Source organism: Oncorhynchus clarkii, chromosome 28 (genome assembly GCF_045791955.1).
Source record: "Oncorhynchus clarkii lewisi isolate Uvic-CL-2024 chromosome 28, UVic_Ocla_1.0, whole genome shotgun sequence".
NCBI classification, from domain to species: Eukaryota; Metazoa; Chordata; class Actinopteri; order Salmoniformes; family Salmonidae; genus Oncorhynchus; species Oncorhynchus clarkii.
In genome coordinates, this window is record NC_092174.1 from 32,032,790 (window position 1) to 32,052,399 (window position 19,610).

The window sequence follows — 19,610 nt, forward strand, 5'->3', positions numbered from 1 at the left end:
CACTAAATGTGTTGACTTCCTGCTCACTCCATTATCTCCACCCCTGTTGATAGGCAAATCAATGAAGAGATAAATCTTTGAAACTACTAATCATATAAATCTTTTTCTCTTCTCTATTTAGCCATCTACAGCATCTAATGAACCTTGATTCAGATGACCAGTTTTATACAGTCCCAGTGGTGTCAGTTTAGACAATGTACACAGTAAGTGTAGTTTCCAGATGTAAAATATGAAGTTGTATAAACATGTATAGCCTATTACACAAACAGATATTTTATTGCCTCGTTTTGAAAAGACATACAGTAACTTAACACTTTGGGGCAGCAGAGTAATTTCCAAACCTTAACTGAAAATCAAGTTGAATTGAGTTATTAACCTGACCTGATATGAGACTGTCCCTTGTGGCAAGACGTGACATTCCAGATAGTCAGACACTACCTAGACAATACAGACTTAATGGCTCCTACATATTATTAATCTAAAAGCACAGATTGACTCTTTAATTAAATACATTTGCTTGAATATAATATGGTTTTATGATTTTGTGGTAGAAATATAAAATGTTAGTAGATGTAAATAAATAGGTTATTAAAAAAAGTGAGGATCCGTGAACAGTGAAACATGAAAACCATTTCACAAATCAATGAGGAGGAAAAGGTTGTCAACATTTCTCAAAATACCTTCTAAACCAAAATTTACATAGAAAGTGTTTCCAAAGCATAACGCAATTATGTTCCATCTGTTCTGAGACTATATTAAACTTGTGTGTGGATCCCCAGAGTATGCAGGTGCTACATATGGAGACACTGCACTCTCTCCTATGTGAGTTCTCTGATGTGATGTCATATTGGAACGCTGGGTGAAGCATTTCCCACACTGTGTGCACTCGAAGGGCTTCTCCCCACTGTGGACCACAGCATGTCTGATCAAGTTGCACTGCTTGGTAAAACTCCTGCCACACTGTTCGCAGGTGTACGGTTTCTCTCCAGTGTGACTCCGGAGGTGTACTTTGAGCTGGCAGAGACGCTGGAAGCTCTTCCCACAGAAGGTGCAGCTGAAACGCCTCTCAGTGGTGCCGCCCGACCTCCACTGAGTCCTCATTCTCTTCACCATGTTAAAACTACTGTGACTCAGGCTGTATCCAGAGAAGGTGGAGGCCATGTTTGACCCTGTCATGCACTCACTCAATCTCACTGTTGCTTCTGAAGCCCTGTACTGATGCTTCCTTGGCTGTAGAGCTAAACTATTTCCATCATTATTTGAGTTCAGCGTCTCGCTGCTCTGTCCCTCTGGCATCTGTTGTCTAGTCTCATCAGCCAATGTCCTGACATGTCTTGTCATGTGTTTTGCTGCACTGAACATGTTAGCATGTGGTTTCCATATAGAAGAGTGAAGCGATGGCCCCACTTCATCTGTCATAGTAGGAACAGATGGCAGCCCACTATGAGATGGGTAAATTGAGATATTCTGAGAGTACTCTTCTGTGGAATGAAAGGAGAAATCTGGGTGGCAGACAGGGTCAGTGTCTCTGCCTGGATCCACAGAGGTCCACAGCTGCCTATCAGACTCATCCATGACAAACTGGTCAGGTCCTGCCAGGGCCGTGGTATGATCCAGCTCCTCCTCTTTCACCATCACTAGGTCTAGTGAGTCCTCGTCCGGCCGGTGCTGCTCTGTGCTGAACACCTCTGTAGATGCGAGCCGGGGTGTTCCTGATTCCTCTGGACGATCAGAATTGGTGTAATGTTCCACGGAGTCTCTGGGAGATATATTGGGTTGTGTGATGAAGTCCTCATCACAGTGCCGTTGCTCAAAGGATGGTGGTTTCCCAGGCTTGGAACCAGATTCTAAAGATATGGGGATAAACATAAAAGAAACATTACAAAAAGACCCTTAAGAGCAAAACATGACTGCTTTAGAGCTGATTGTGTGTACGTGCGCTACATATGTCAGAACATAAAACAACAATGTAGCAATTTGGAACTTGCATACCACCACACCCACACAGTCTTCCATAGACAGACAGAGCAGTACCCCTTATGGTCACACCCACCCTCTCCAGTGATCCTGAGCTCTTCCTGAGGGTCAGTCTTCCACACGTCCTCTGCTGTCTCCTCATCTTTGATCAGTATGAGTTCAGTCTTCACTCCCTGCTCCACATCGGTAGACTAACAGGGGACTGAGGTTATTACTCTGGACACACAGCATATCTAACCCTTTTCATACTCATGAATCACACAAAAGCGATAAAACTCCTGATAAGCCAATATCAGAATTATCTTAGTTGTTAAAGGTGATGTATCACACCTGGGGTTGAGAGTCCTCTTCAACAGCCAGCTCTTCGTCTCTGCACTGTGAGCTACTCCTCTGCTTATTCAAAACAATTTTGACTGGATATGAAGATCTCTCTGATGCCATAGAGTAAAAAGCAAGAAAATAATTGTATTCAGTCAAATATTAGAGCTATTCACACATTTGGGTTTCCCATATCCAATCAATTTACTAGCCTGGAGACCCGATGTTGAATTTCATAGAAATTTCATAGAAATAGAGCAGGAAAATTCTCTCACGACGTCTACAAGCCAGAATGTCAAATAAAACAATAGTTTAACTTACTTTACTGGTTGTCAGTGTATTTGTTCCTTTTGCAGGTACATTACATGACCAAAAGTATGTGGACACCTGCTTGTCAAACAACTCATTCCAAAATCATGGGTATTAATATGGAGTTGGTCCCCCTTGGCTGCTACAACAGCCTCCACTCTTCTGGGAAGGCTTTCCACCAGATGTTGGAACATTGCTGCAAGGACTTGCTTCCATTCAGCCACAAGAATATTTGTGATATTTGGACACTGATGTTGGGCAATAAGGCCTGGCTCGCAGACGGCGTTCTAATTCATCCCAAAGATGTTCGATGGGGTTGAGGTCAGGGCTCTGTGCAGGCAAGACAAGATATTCCACACCGATCTCATACCATTTCTGTATGGACCTCCCTTTGAGCACGGAGGCATTGTCATTCTGAAACAGGAAAGGGCCTTCCCCAAACTGTTGGAAACACAGAATCATCTAGAATGTCATTGTATGCCGTAGCGTTAATATTTCCCTTCACTGGAACTAAGGGGCCTAGCTGAACCATGAAAAACAGCCCCAGACCATTATTCCTCCTCCACCAAACTTTACAGTTGGCACTATGCATTTGGGCAGGTAGCGTTCTCCTGGCATCCGTCGAACTGCTAGATGGTGAAGCGTGATTTATCACTCCAGAGAACATGTTTCCATTGCTCCAGAGTCCATCGGTGGCGAGCTTCATGCCACTCCAGCCGACGCTTGGCATTGCGCATGGTAAACTTAGGATTGTGTGTGGCTGCTCGTCCATGGAAACTAATTTCATGAAGCTCCCGACAAACAGTTATTGTGCTCACGTTGCTTCCAGAGGCAGTTTCGAACTCGGTAGTGAGTGTTGCAACTGAGGACAGACAATTTTTATGCGATGCTCGCTTCAGCACTCCCGATCTGTGAGCTTGTGTGGTCTACCGCTTGGCGTTGTTGCTCCTAGATGTTTCCACTTCACAATAACAGCACTTACAGTTGACCGGCACAGCTCTAGCAAGGCAGAAATTTGACTAATTGACTTGTTGGAAAGGTGGCATCCTATGAGGGTGCCACGTTGAAAGTCACCAAGCTGTTCATTAAGGCCATTCTACTTGCCAATGTTTGTCTATGGCAATTGCATGGCAATTGGCAAAAATTGTAATATCCTATGTTTCTCAAGAGTCGTGGTTGAACGAGGACATGGGCATGAACTCAGCAAAAAAGAAACGTCCTCTCACTGTCAATTGCGTTTATTTTCAGCAAACTTAACATGTGTAATATTTGTATGAACATAACAAGATTCAACAACTGAGACAAACTGAACAAGTTCAACAGACATGTGACTAACAGAAATTGAATAATGTGTTCCTGAACAAAGGGGGTCGGTCAAAATCAAAAGTAACAGTCAATGCAGCTGTTGGCCACACCAGATACTAAGTACTGCAGTGCATCTCCTCAAAGACTGCACCAGATTTGCCAGTTCTTGCTGTGAGTTGTTACCCCACTCTTCCACCAAGACACCTGCAAGTTCCCGGACATTTCTGGGGGGAATGGCCCTAGCCCTCACTCTCCGATCCAACAGGTCCCAGACGTGCTCAATGGGATTAAGATCCGGGCTCGTCACTGGCCATGGCAGAACACCGACATTCCTGTCTTGCAGGAAATCACGCACAGAACGAGCAGTATGGCTCGTGGCATTGTCATGCTGGAGGGTCATGTCAGGATGAGCCTGCAGGAGAGGTACCACATGAGGGAGGAGGATGTCTTCCCTGTAACGCACAGCATTGAGATTGCCTGCAATGACAACAAGCTCAGTCCGATGATGCTGTGACACACCGCCCCAGACCATGACGGACCCTCCACCTCCAAATCGATCCCGCTCCAGAGTACAGGCCTCGGTGAAACGCTCATTCCTTCGACCATAAACGCAAATCCGACCATCACCCCTGGTGAGACAAAACCACAACTTGTCAGTGAAAAGCTTTTTTTGCCAGTCCTGTCTGGTCCAGGGACGGTGGGTTTGTACCCATAGGCGACGTTGGTGTCTGTGATGTCTGGTGAGGACCTGCCTTACAACGGGCCTACAAGCCCTCAGTACAGCCTCTCTCAGCCTATTGCGGACAGTCTGAGCACTGGTGGAGGGATTGTGCGTTCCTGGTGTAACTCGGGCAGTTGTTGTTGCCATCCTGTACCTGTCCCGCAGGTGTGAGGTTCGGATGTACCGATCCTGTGCAGGTGTTGTTACACGTGGTCTGCCACTGCGAGGATGATCAGCTGTCCGTCTTGTCTCCCTGTAGCGCTGTCTTAGGCGTCACACAGTACGTACAGAGGTTGCAATGTATTGCCCTGGCCACATCTGCAGTCCTCATGCCTCCTTGCATCATGCCTAAATCATGTTCACGCAGATTAGCAGGGACCCTGGGCATCTTTCTTTTGGTGTTTTTCAGAGTCAGTAGAAAGGCCTCTTTACTGTCCTAAGTTTTCATAACTGTGACCTTAATTGCCTACCAATCTGTAAGCTGTTAGTGTCTTAATGACCATTCCACAGGTGCATGTTCATTAATTATTTATGGTTCATTGAACAAGCATGGGAAACAGTGTTTAAACCATTTACAATGAAGATCTGTGAAGTTATTTTGATTTTTACAAATTTATCTTTGAAAGACAGGGTCTGAAAAGGGGACGTTTCTTTTTTTGCCGAATTTACATCTCGCTGGTTTTTCCATGAATCATCAAGCCCAGGTGGCAGATTCGGGTAAGGCGAAGGGAGGATGTGGGTGTCTCTTTGTTAACAACAGCTGGTGTGTGACCTTTAATGTTAAGGAAGTGTTGAGTTGTTGCTCGCATGACTTAGTATGGTCTGCAGCTTATCAGGAGGTATTCTATGTACTATATATCTCGTAGCCATTTAACACCAAACAGATGCAGGCACTAAGACCACACGCAACAAGCTGTATAGGGCCATAAGGAAACAAGAAAATGCACATTCAGAGGTGGCGTGTCTTGTGGCCGCTGATTTTAATGCAGGGAAACTGAAATCCGTTTTACCAAATTGTTACCAGTATGTCATCACCTGTGCAACTAGAGGCGACAGAACTCGAGATCACCTTTACACCACACACAGAAATGCATACAAGGCCCTCCCTCGCCCTCCCTCTTGCAAATCAGACAATAACTCTATCTTCCTGCTTACAAAAAAATAAAACAGAAAGTACCAGTGACAAGCTCAATACTGAAGTGGTCATTTGAAGCGGATGCTTAGCTACAGGACTGCACAGATTGGAAAATGTTCCGGGATTCATCTGGTAACGCTGAAGAATCATCGCCTTCATTAATAAGTGCATCAACGATGTTGTCCCCACAGTGACTGTACATACATACCATAACCAGAAGCCATGTTTTACATCCGCACTGAGCTAAAGCCTACAGCTGCCGCTTTCAAGGAATGGGACACTAATCCAGATGCTTTTAAGAAATCCTGCTATAAACTCCGACGAGCCATCAAACAGGCAAAGCTTCCACAGAGGACTAAGATCGAATTCCACTATGCCGGCTCTGACGCGTGACGGATGTGGCAGGGCTGGCAAACTATCACAAATTAGAAAGGAAACTCAGCCACGAGCTGCCCAGCGACACGAGCCTACCAGACGAGCTAACAGGTGGTGCTCTCATGCATGGTTCAGTGTTGCTTGACACTGAACCATGCATGAGAGCACCAGCTGTTCCGGATCACAGTAGTGATCTTGCTCTCTGTAGCCAATGTGAGTAAGACCTTTAAAACAGATTAACATTCGCAAGGCTGGGGCCAGATGGAATAGCAGGACGAGTACTCAGACCATGCGCTGACCAGCCGGTCTGTAATAACAACCTGTTTCAATCAGACCACCATTGTCCCCCTTCCAAAGAACGCCAAGGTAACCTGCCTAAATTACTATCGCTTCGAAGCATTCACATCTATAGCAAATAAATGGTTTGAAAGACTGGTCATGGCTCCCCTCCTGTACTCCCTGTTCACTCACCATTGCGTGGCGGTGCACGACTCCAACACCATCAATTTGCTGAAAACAACGGTGGTAGGACTGATCACCGACGACGAGGCAGCCTTTTGGGAGGATGTCAGAGACCTGGTAGTGTGGTGCAAAGACAGAAACCTCTCCTTTAACGTCAGCAATTATTGTTGACTACAAGAAACGAAGGAGCGAGCGCTTCAAGTTCCTCAGTGTTCACATCAATTAGGAATTAACATGATCCACACACACCCACATAGTTGTGAAAAGGACATGACAGCGCCTCCTCCCCCTTAGGAAGGATGGGCCCTCAGATCCTCAAAAGATTCTACAGCTGCACCATTGAGAGCATCATGACTGGCTCCATCACTGCTTGGTATGGCAACTGCAAGGGGCCCGACCGCAAGCCGCTATTGAGGGTGGTGAGTACTGGGGTCGAGCTCCCTGCCATCCAGGACCTTTATACCAGGCGGTGTCAGAGGAAGAATCCAGTCACCATAGCCATAGACCGCAAGGCAAACGGTACCAGTTCACCAAGTCTGGAACCAACAGGACCCTGAACAGCTTCTACCACGAACCAATAAGACTGCAAATCAAGGCTGCTAAATAGCTAATCAAATGGCTACCCAAACTACCTGCATTGAACCTTTAACTAACCATCTTGCATTGACTCTATGCGCGCGAATGCATGCACGCACACACTAGAGGTCGACTGATCGGAATGGCCGATTAATTAGGGCCGATTTCAAGTTTTCATAACAATCGGAAATCGGTATTTTTGGGCGCCGATTTTGCCAATTTTATTTAACTAGGCAAGTCAGTTAAGAACACATTCTTATTTTCAATGACGGCCTAGGAGGTAGAACGACAGATTTTTACCCTGTCAGCTCGGGGGATTCAATCTTGCAACCTTACAGTTAACTAGTCCAATGCTCTAACCACCTGATTACATTGCACTCCACGAGGAGCCTGCCTGTTACGCGAATGCAGTAAGCCAAGGTAAGTTGCTAGCAAGCATTAAACTTATCTTATAAAAAACAATCAATCAACGACTGTCGTTGCTCCAATGTGTACTTTATCCATAAACATCAATGCCTTTCTTAAAATCAATACACAAGTATATATTTTTAAACCTGCATATTTAGCTAAAATAAATCCAGGTTAGCAGGCAATATTAACCAGGTAAAATTGTGTCACCTCTTGCGTTCATTGCACGCAGAGTCAGGGTATTTGCAACAGTTTGGGCTGCCTGGCTCTTTGCGAACTAATTTGTCAGAATTTTACGTAATTATGACATAACATTGAAGGTTGTGCAATGTAACAGGAATATTTATACTCATGGATGCCACCCGTTAGATAAAATACGTAACGGAATAAACGTTTTGTTTTCGAGATGATAGTTTCCGGATTTGACCTAAGGCTCTGATTTCTGTGTGTTTATTATAGTAAAGTCTATGATTTGATATTTGATAGAGCAGTCCGAGGGGTGGTAGGCAGCAGCAGGCTCGTAATAGTCAAAGGTATATGGTTTAGAGAGAAATAGTCGACGCGTTATAATTCCTGTAATAACTTGCGGCTGAACTTGAAAGGGGTTCGTTCCTTCGTTATTTTACCGTTCATGTCTTCCATAGAGAATGTCTTGATCTACTTCAAATAAGGTCTGTGTTTCGTGCAGGCATAAACCGCCTCGGCGTTTTGATACCCGTGTAAATCTCACTAGGATTGTAGTATCTGGGATCTACATCTGTTTATATTAGTTACTGTGCTGTTACTAAGCAGTAATGCATTACGGCAGTGTTACATTACTACACCTAATAGGAAATGCACATGCGCACTGGGGTGCCGGGAACTGTAGAGCACGAGGGGTTTTGACTAAACGAAAACTAACTGTACTCCCGTTTCCTGCCTGGTCATTTCTCCACAACACAAATATTACAGTGGCGACGAGGTGATTAAACTACATAAACGAACATTGCTTGAAGGGAAGAATGTTGCGTGAGTAATGAAACTCAAAATAATTATGTAATTCGTCAGTTATTTTTTATTTTCTTTCGCCAGTAGAGAAGGCTAAGCACTGCTAGCTAGTACAGTATTCAGGAGCTGCCAAGTAGCAAGACTATTGGAGTCCAGAATAGCGACACTGCCCTCTGGTGGTTAAATAAAAAAAACTAATTGAACCCATTGAAATTAGGCAATCTCAGTGGAGGAATATTGTCAAGAAAAAAAAGGAAGAAGGAACGTCACACGGTGTGTACATTATTACAAAAGAGTGCAGTGAATGAAGTAATTGCAGAAACTTCTGAAGTCGAGTATCTAGAGTTTGAGGCTATAAAAGAGCATTTTGATTCCTATTTGGAGCGTTTTGAGCGTTGGCTGGCTGCAAATTAAATCAAAGATGAAAAGAAAGCAGACGTATTTCTCAGTGTTTTGGGTCCAACTGAGTATGGATTGCTGAAAGGTCTCATTGAACCAATAAAAGCAGTGGAGTTGAACTATGCAGAACTGACTGAAACTCTTTCAAGGTATTTCAAGCCTAAGCCAATTCTCATTGCAGAACGTTTCAGATATTCCCAACGTCACCAGGGTCAAGGGGAAACTGTGGCTGACTACATCCTTGCTTTAAAAAGGCTGGCAAGTACATGTGAGTTTGCACGATTTCTTGATGATACTCTCCGAGACAAGTTTGTATGTGGTCTCACAGGTGAAGCATATCACAGAAGGCTCCTGTCAGAGAAGGACCTGACCTTTAAGAAAGCCTGTGATATAGCACTTGGACTCGAGCTTGCCCACAGGGATACTATTGAGCTATCGGGACATGCAGAACGTCAGAAAGGTGTTCACAAGTTCAGTGATGCACGTGGTGAAAAAAGCTCACAAAAGTCACACTTTTTTCAGTCCCGTCCTCAAGGTTACACAAGAACAAAGCAGCCCACATCTCAAAGGTCTAAGCCAAGTTGCTACAGATGTGGGGGAGATAATCATCAGCACAGTGAATGTCGATCCCAAAATGAAAAGTGCCACAATTGTGGAAAGGTTGGACATTTACAGAGAGTGTGTAAGGCCTCAAAATGCACAGCAAGAGTGCAAAGTGTGAGACGCAGCACAGGAAGAGGAAGGTACAACTGAAACAGTAGTGGAACTGTTCACAGTGTACACAGCTCAACAACAAAAAGATGGAATCTATCTCAACATGGAGATAGCAGGAAAACCAGTAAAAATGCAGCTGGACACCGGAGCGTCTGTATCTCTGGTTCCAGAGAGACTCTACAAAGAAAAACTGAAAGAGTGCCCTCTTCAGCCCGCGTCCATCCGCCTTTCTTCATACACTGGTGACAGTATTCCCGTGTTAGGGCAGATCCAGGTACCAGTCCGGTATGAGGGAAAGGAGTGGACGCTACCGCTTGTCATTGTTACAGGAGAAAAATCAGCCTTGCTAGGCAGAAACTGGCTACAAAAGATCAAGTTGAACTGGGGAGAAATCTTCAGTCTGAGAAATGACAAACCAGTGAGTCAGGCTACACTCACTAACATGCTGGAGACGCACAAATAACTTTTCAAAGACGGCTACGGTGAAATACATGACTTCACAGCAAAAGTCAGAGTGCAAGAAGGAACCAAGCCTATCTTTCACAAACCACGTCTGGTTCCCTATGCTCTTAAGGAAGCAGTAGAGAAGGAACTGGACTGCCTACAGAAGAATAACATAATCACGAAAGTAGCGACTGGGCCACTCCGATTGTTGTAGTTCCAAAGAAAGACAAGACCGTCAGAATGTGCGGTGACTACAAGGTCACAGTAAATCGCTGCATACTACCAGAGTAATATCCACTACCAAACGCTGAAGATCTGTTTGCCACTCTAGCTGGTGGGAAGGTTTTCAGTAAGCTGGACCTGGCATTCGCTTATCAGCAACTGAAGCTGGATCCGGAGTCAGAACAGTATCTGGCCATCAATACACACAAGGGGCTATTCAGATTCAATCGCTTGGCCTATGGAATCTCGACAGATCCAGCGATATTCCAACACACAATGGATCAGATCTTGGACGATATAGACCATGTTGTGTGCTTCATGGACGACATCCTCGTGTCAGCACCAACCATTGGAGAGCACCTTGTAGTGCTGGACAAAGTGATGTCAAGACTTGAGAAATATGGAGTGAGAATGAAACGCAGCAGGTGTGGAGTTCCTCCAGGACTCAGTGGAGTATCTCGGATACAAGATTGATGCACAAGGCCTGCACCCAACCAACAGCAAGGTGGAAGCAATCGTAAACGCACCAGCACCCACAAATATCTCAGAGCTGAGGTCATTTTTGGGGCTCCTGAACTATTACGGAAAGTTTGTGGCAAACTTGTCCACATTGTTGCATCCGCTTCACCAACTGCTGCAGGCCGATACAAAGTGGAATTGGTCCCCACAATGCGAAGCAGCAGCATTCAAGACTTGCAAACAGCGTCTGCTAAAGACCCAGTGCTTTCCAAAGTCTTGGACTTAACATTAGGCAGTTGGCCAACCTTCGTAAATGACGATAACCTTCGTCCATTCATCGACAAGAAAGACCAGTTGTCCACTGATCAAGGGTGTGTTCTGTGGGGATCAAGGGTGGTGGTACCTCACAAATTCCAGAGGAGACTGCTATCTGATCTGCATGAGGGACATCCAGGGATCACTCGAATGAAAGCACTCGCTCGCAGTTATCTGTGGTGGCCTGGACTGGATCAGGACATTCAACAGCATATAGGCCACTGCTCACCTTGTGAAGCTGTTCGCAACAAGCCTGCTGCTGCACCTCTTCATCCATGGTCCTGGGCTGCTACACCTTGGGAACGCATCCATGTGGATTACGGCGAAATTGACAAGCAACATTTCCTTGTTGTTGTCGATGTCCATTCCAAGTTGATGGAAGTGTTCCCTACTCAACTGACCACAGCTGAGAAGACCATCAATCTTCTCAGACACCTGTTTGCATCCTTTGGACTAGTCAAGGAGGTCGTATCGGACAATGGCCCTCCGTTCACATCAAACGATTTTGAAATGTTTCTCAAGAACAACGGAGTAAGGCACATCCTGTCACCACCTTACCATCCGCAATCAAACGGAGCAGCGGAGAGAGCCGTGCAAACCTTTAAGAAGGCCTGGACTAGACTCGAGGTTCAGTCTGTGCCCACCCACCAAAGGCTTCCCCGGTTCCTGTTTACTTACCGTAACACCCCACACACAGTAAAGGAATGTACACCAGCTGAACTGTTTCTGAAATGCCAACCACGTACCCGCCTGACATTGTTGAAACCAGACTTGTCAAGCACTGTGGCAAAGCACCAGCTACAGCAGAAGAAAGCTCATGACAGACACTCAAAGACTGTCAGAGAATTCAAAGAGGAAGAGAGGGTGATGGTACGTGATTTCAGACACCCCAAGCGCCTGTGGAACTCAGGTGTGATCTTGCAACGCAGAGGACCTTTGACTTACCAAGTCCAAATTGGTCATCGACAGGTCAACGTTCATGTGGATCATCTGCTACGGTCCAACGCACCAGCAGAGACATGCCGAGAGAACAAGAACAATAACGACCCCCAGGGCTATTCTCCTGACTGTGGACGTACGGGAGAGACAGAGCCTGACCTTCCACCCGAACCTGGCCCCCCACCGGAAGCCCAGGAGGAGCGGAGATATCCTATTCGACAGCGAAGGGCACCTCAAAAGCTTGACCTGTGAGTTGAGCTGGTTAAGGAGGTAACGGACAGTAAAACAAAATTTGTAATATGTCCTAGATAAAAGGAAAGAAAAAGGACATTACCTGGGTTAGTTATTAGGACACAAACTCCATCTTCGGGGCAGAATAATCCCCTGGATTTGTGCTGGGCTCTGAAAAGTCTGCTTCAACCCAGTAGTTGAAAAATGTTTAAGAATGCATTGTTCAGATATTGCATTAGTAGTTACCTAACATATTTACCTTGTTCTCTGAGAGTTAAACACTATGGGGGAGGAGTGTAGTATCTGGGATCTACATCTGTTTATATTAGTTACTGTGCTGTTACTAAGCAGTAATGCATTAACGGCAGTGTTACGTTACTACACCTAATAGGAAATGCACAAGCGCACTGGGGTGCCGGGAACTGTAGAGCACGAGGGGTTTTGACTAAACGAAAACTAACTGTACTCCCGTCTCCTGCCTGGACATTTCTCCACAACACAAATATTACAAGGATAAGGTAAGGTTTGTCAACATATTTTCATAAATCCACTCTACAATTTTTTTTTTTTTTTTTTATCTTCGCTTATATTTAGCCAATATTGATCAGAGTTACCTTGTCCTATGGATATCTACACAGTTATCAAATTGGCAAGGTGGTGTAAGCCTACACGAAACACCGACCTTATTTTAAGTGAATCTAAAAATATCCTATGGAATAAATGAATAAAGGAACCGCTTTTCAGATTTTGTTAGAAGGTGTCATGGGAATTATGACGCGCACTTTGGTAGTCAATTCTTACCATGTCCATTATTAAAATAGGATTTCCTGCATATAGAAATGACAGTTTTTGTTTTCAACATTCATCACAGATAACTTAAAATCTATTTTTATTCAAACAGTTGAGAGTATTTGTCTCCTAAGCAGACTCTTCAGTATCATTGCCACTTCAGAGCTGTGTGTGTGTATGTGTGTTTTACAGATGGCAGAGAAAAGCAGAGCACCAGTGTGGGACTATTACATTGAATTGGCACCAGGAAAAGCAAGGTGTCTAATTTGTGATAAAGATGTAAGCATGGGGTCAGCAATGGCTAAATCAAAAAATACCACCAACCTGTGGAATCACCTTAAGAACACCCATCCAAAAGCCCATAATATGTATTATATTAAGTTAAAATAAAAGTGTTCATTGTTTATTCAGTATTGTTGCAATTGTCATTATTACAAAAATGTGTGTGTGTGTGTGTGTGTGTGTGTGTGTGTGTGTGTGTGTGTGTGTGTATATATATACACACACACACACACAGTGGGGCAAAAAAGTATTTAGTCAGCCACCAATTGTGCAAGTTCTCCCACTTAAAAATATGAGAGGCCTGTAATTTATATCATAGGTACACTTCAACTATGACAGACAAAATTAGGAAAAAAATCCAGAAAATCATATTGTAGGATTTTTTATGAATTTATTTGCAAATGATGGTGGAAAATAAGTATTTGGCCAATAACAAAGGTTTATCTCAATACTTTGTTATATACCCTTTGTTGGCAATGACAGAGGTCAAACGTTTTCTGTAAGTCTTCACAAGGTTTTCACACACTGTTGCTGGTATTTTGGCCCATTCCTCCATGCAGATCTCCTCTAGAGCAGTGATGTTTTGGGGCTGTTGCTGGGCAACACGAACTTTCAACTCCCTCCAAAGATTTTCTATGGGGTTGAGATCTGGAGACTGGCTAGGCCACTCCAGGACCTTGAAATGGTCCCTTTGCAGAAAAACAGCCCCAAAGCATGATGTTTCCACCCCCATGCTTCACAGTAGGTGTGGTGTTCTTGCAACTCAGCATTCTTTGTCCTCCAAACACAACGAGTTGAGTTTTTACCAAAAAGTTATATTTTGGTTTCATCTGACCATATGACATTCTCCCAATCTTCTTCTGGATCCTCAAAATGCTCTCTAGCAAACTTCAGACGGGCTTGGACATGTACTGGCTTAAGCAGGGGGACACGTCTGGCACTGCAGGATTTGAGTCCCTGGTGGCGTAGTGTGTTACTGATGGTAGGCTTTGTTACTTTGGTCCCAGCTCTCTGCAGGTCATTCACTAGGTCCCCCCGTGTGGTTCTGGGATTTTTGCTCACCGTTCTTGTGATCATTTTGACCCCACGGGGTGAGATCTTGCGTGGAGCCCCAGATCGAGGGAGATTATCAGTGGTCTTGTATGTCTTCCATTTCCTAATAATTGCTTCCACAGTTGATTTCTTCAAACCAAGCTGCTTACCTATTGCAGATTCAGTCTCCGCAGCCTGGTGCAGGTCTACAATTTTGTTTCTGGTGTCCTTTGACAGCTCTTTGGTCTTGGCCATAGTGGAGTTTGGAGTGTGACTGTTTGAGGTTGTGGACAGGTGTCTTTTATTCTGATAACAAGTTCAAACAGATGCCATTAATACAGGTAACGAGTGGAGGACAAAGCAGCCTCTTAAAGAAGAAGTTACAGGTCTGTGAGAGCCAGAAATCTTGCTTGTTTGTAGGTGACCAAATACTTATTTTCCACCATAATTTGCAAATAAATTCATTAAAAATCCTACAATGTGATCTTCTGGATTTTTTTTCTCATTTTTTCTGTCATAGTTGAAGTGTACCTATGATGAAAATTACAGGCCTCTCATCTTTTTAAGTGGGAGAACTTGCACAATTGGTGGCTGACTAAATACTTTTTTGCCCCACTGTACGGCGTTGAAAAATCATAATCAGTCGACCTCTAGCACACACACACACACGCAAAGTTCATAGGAGCATATCGAATTGGGTGTCAGATGAAAGCTACTAGCCTATATTTTGTGAAATGAAGGCAAATATACCATTTTCAAGCTATTAGAAATACATCAAAACACAATGTTGATGTAAAGACCCCTGCCAACCAATATCAACACAGAATTAGTTTGAGAAATAGTTTACCTTCTGTAAGTTAAGAGATATTGCCTTGTGCTTTGTAATTCCGTTTCCAAGAAACCATACATCTTCAAGACATGTTCTAATATCTCTCTCCCTCATGAGGGAGAATAATGAACATTCACAGAAGTAACAAGTAATGGTAGACCTGTCATTTTAATGATATCAATTTTGTTTTAGAATTATTAAGTGATTAATACTCTTAATTCCCCCACCCCCCAAAAATACAGTAATGGAATAACTGCAACTGAATTGGCTAAAATGAGAAATCATAATAGTCACAAACCAGTTGTGTCACCTGCTACTGTCCTCCCTTCCACTGGCATACTGTTACTTTCAGCTCATAACTGTTTTCTTTGTCTTTCTGTTGTCTGGTGGTCAAAACAAGAGTGTATGAGTCTGGACAACCCATCTCTCTCTCTGACTTTCTCCCTCTCCAGTTAATGTCACCTCTCCTAGCTCTTACTGACACCTACCCATGAGCCCACTCTTTCCATTTACTTTAACAAGCATCCTCACCCACTGAGAACCAACTGACACCGGAAGTTGAAAAGTAGTTACTGAACACTACTGTACTCTACTGCACTGTACTCTACTGCACTGTACTCTACTGCACTGTACTCTACTGCACTGTACTCTACTGCACTGTACTCTACTGCACTGCTGTATTGTACACTACTTTTTTGTGATGTCCAAACTTGTGAAACATGAGGAGAATGACATTCATATCCATAATGATGCATTTTTGTGTGGTACAGATCAGGGAGCCTTGATGTAATTCTGTTATCGTAGTTTTTTTCTAACGCAAGGTGCCATGTTATAGCTGACACCCCATTCTTTTTGCAGACACCTTTGATCTTAATTCAGAACAGATACAGTATTAAAATGAGTTTTGGGAAAATGTGTTCGCATAAAAACCTGTGGGAGATTTTACAGTAATTCCATTACCAAGATTGCATCAGTTCTTCTACTAAATTAGTTTTTGTAAATGTTTCAGTGGAAATTGTTAAAAGTAGTCCTTGTGCATAGAGTTGTATGGTTTGTTAAACTTTGAAACGAATGGTTTTTGTTTGGCATACATTTCAAAGTAAAATAGTCAAATGAGTCAAAGTGTCATTCTGTTATAGTTGAATTGCCATGCTGCTACTGCTTCACATACGCTGCTGCTACATCTCTGTCTATCATCTATCCTGTAGCCTAGTCACTTTACCCCTACCTAGATGTACATACAGTGCCTACAGAAAGTATTCACAACCATTGACTTTTTCCAAAACAAATTGTTACAGCCTGAATGGATTATACTGAGATTTTGTGTCACTGGCACACACACACACACAACACCCTATAATGTCAAAGTGGAATTATGTTTTTCAAAATGTTAACAAATCGTCTTGAGTCAATAAGTATTCAACACCTGTGTTATGGCATGCCTAAATAAGGTCAGGAGTAAACATTTGCTTAACAAGTCACATAATAAGTTACAGGGACTCATTCTGTGTGCAATAATAGTGTTTAACATGATTTTTTTGAATGACTACATCATCTCTGTGCCCCACACATACAAATATCTGTAAGGTCCCTCAGTCGAGCAGTAAATTTCAAACACAGATTGAACCACAAAAAACAGGGAGGTTTTCCAATGCCTAGCAAAGAAGGGCACCTATTGGTAGATGGGTAAGAAAAAAAAAATAGACATTGAATATCCATTTGAGCATGGTGAAGTTATTAAATTACACGTTTGATGGTGTATCAATACACCCAGTCACTACAAAAATGTAGGTGTCCTTTCTAACTCAGTTGCTGATGAGAGGAAGGAAACCTCTCAGGGATTTCACCATGTATTACACCTTGATCACACCTACAGAGTTTTGCGCAAAAGGGTACGCATCAACATCTGGATATGTGTGCAACAAAAGTTCAACATTCACTTTATGCTACCATTTATGTCAAGTCTTCTACGCATTCAATTTGGTGTATACTTTTGATAAATCCACGGTATGCGCCACATAGAACACAATACAATGCAATACTGCAAGGCAAACGTAGCATTCTAGTGGAAATTAATGTACTTCTGGTGGACCAAAACGCAATTACCCTGTCAAAACGCAAAACCCTGTCAGTGTGATCGAGGCGTTAAGCTCATACTTCAGGTGATATAAATCTGAACACACAACCAGCACTATGAAAAGTTAATTTAATGATATTTTCCTGAGGATATATTTCTCACATTCCTACCTGCAAATAGACTAACTGCACGGACAACCGGTAAATTAAGTTCAAATATAACTTTATTCAAAATTATAGCTTGTAAGGTAACATTATAGATCGTGAGAGGAAACTTCCCTGATCCAAACGCTCATTTATGCCCGATGTTGAATCCAATTAAATTCAACGTCGGGGTCTCCACTCTCCAACATTAATTTACCATGAATAATAACACAACTACCTTTTCGTCTGCGCGTCTTCTCCAGCTCGCTCTCCATCATTTGCCACTTCCTTTTCAATACATCAATATCTCGCTGGCTTTGGGTCATTTCCAAACGTATAACAGCACAGCTATCATCTACACGTTTGTTTATTTCTGCTACAGCTGCTTTAGCTAATACCTCCATAATGGATACCAACTGCGCCTGAAAATTGCAGCTCGCCATCTTGTCCTGCCCAAATTACAGATGTGTATTCTCTATGTGAAGTAGATAATATAAAATGTCAAAGTTAATGTGCAATAAACAATCCGTAATGTTGATAAATGGCAACAATGTAGTGAGTGGGTAACGTGTGAGCAATCGCTCTTCCGTTCAATTCGTGACGTAAGTATTTATTACCGTAAATATAAGACTACAACAGCCCTGAAAAATTGGTGGTATTGGCACTGGCCAGTAAATACCAAGGTATATATATACCAGACTGCATGTAAGGTAGCCATATCTATTTACAAAAAATACGAATTCGAAAAAATAAAGAATTCGGATCGTAAAAACGTAATCTGTTTTTAAGTTAATAGATATGGCTACATGTAGGGGAGAGTGCAGTGTAATGCAGTGACAAACATGGTTATTAATGCATAAAATACTATTCAGTGCTTAATTTGAACCGGGTCCGGCACCTCTATGTTTTGGACTGTTTCGTTCCGGAACCTATTTGGCCAGATCCGGTACCTTTCGTAGCACGAAAAATAATTGTCCGTTGTATAAATTCGAATAAAAGCGCTCGAAGTTCATTGAACTTAAATTTAAAATATTTTTCCAAAGTTATAGAATAACTGCTGTCTGTTCAGAAATAAATGAAATAATTCAGAATAGCCTACTATACCATGAAAAATATCATAATTTAGCCACAGAGGAGCAATAGCTTTTCTTTGTTGCCAATTATTATTTATTTTTTTCACCTTTATTTAACCAGGTAGGCAAGTTGAGAACAAGTTCTCATTTACAATTGCGACCTGGCCAATATAAAGCAAAGCAGTTCGACACATACAACGACACAGAGTTACACATGGAGTAAAACAAACATACAGTAGAAACAAGTCTATATACGATGTGAGCAAAGCAAAAAATAATGGGGTGTAAAGGAGCAAAATAAATACAGTAGGGAAAGAGGTAGTTGTTTGGGCTAAATTATAGGATGCTTTGTTGCGAAATAGGAAGCCAATTCTAGATTTAACTTTGGATTGAAGATGTCTGATGTTGGTCTGGAAGGAGAGTTTACAGTCTAACCAGACACCTAGGTATTTGCAGTTGTCCACGTATTCTAAGTCAGAGCCGTCCAGAATAGTGATGTTGGACAGGCGGGCAGGTGCAGGCAGCGATCGGTTGAAGAGCATGCATTTAGTTTTACTTGTATTTAAGATCAATTGGAGGCCACGGAAGGAGAGTTGTGACCCAAGTCTGACTTTATGGGTCTCTTTTCAGAGCTTAAAAGGATAAACATTCAACACCATGGGCCAAAAAAGGTTAAATATATTGGCCATGCTGTCAAACCAGCATGACTTCTGCCGCGTTCAAAACAACTGGAACCTTGGAAATGGGAAATCTCAGACTTCAGACAACTGGGAACTCTGAAAAATGAGCTCCGACTGGGAAAATACGTTTTGAACGGTCATCCAACTCGGAATTCCAAGTCGGGAGCACGGGCTTCTTTCTAGAGTTCCGACCTTAAGACCACTGATGTCATGGTTCGACCTTGTTTTTTTCAGTTCCCAGTTGTCTTGAAAGCACCATAAATCCAGAGAATGCCAGACTTTTCATCGACTATTGTAAGAGCTTTTATTGTCTGCTTATATGCCCCCCTTCATTTATTCTACGGTTCTGACTTAGTGTACAGGGAGAATACTGTAAGAACGGCCCATGTTCTGAATTCTGTTGCTGTAC

At 43.0% G+C, this 19,610-nt stretch overlaps 1 protein-coding gene across 1 annotated transcript; it reads right to left on the reverse strand.

The window, feature by feature from the left end:
• Positions 1 to 257: 257 nt before the first annotated feature.
• LOC139387340 (uncharacterized) lies at positions 258 to 18,053 on the reverse strand. The gene is made up of 4 exons (XM_071133467.1): positions 17,687 to 18,053; positions 2,308 to 2,408; positions 2,054 to 2,168; positions 258 to 1,847 (listed from the first exon to the last, which is right to left on the reverse strand). The coding sequence occupies exons 1-4, from the start codon at positions 17,889 to 17,891 to the stop codon at positions 751 to 753; spliced, it is 1,518 nt and encodes a 505-aa protein (XP_070989568.1). The 5' UTR covers positions 17,892 to 18,053; the 3' UTR covers positions 258 to 750.
• Positions 18,054 to 19,610: the final 1,557 nt, after the last annotated feature.

Coding starts and splice junctions, on each gene's coding strand:
- LOC139387340 (XM_071133467.1), bottom strand. CDS start 17,891: ATGGCGAGCTGCAATTTTCAGGCGCAGTTGGTATCCATTATGGAGGTA. Junction 2,409..17,686: donor GAAGACGCGCAGACGAAAAG/GTAGTTGTGTTA, acceptor CTATGGCATCAG/AGAGATCTTCATATCCAGTC. Junction 1,848..2,053: donor GCTCAGGATCACTGGAGAGG/GTGGGTGTGACC, acceptor CCATATCTTTAG/AATCTGGTTCCAAGCCTGGG.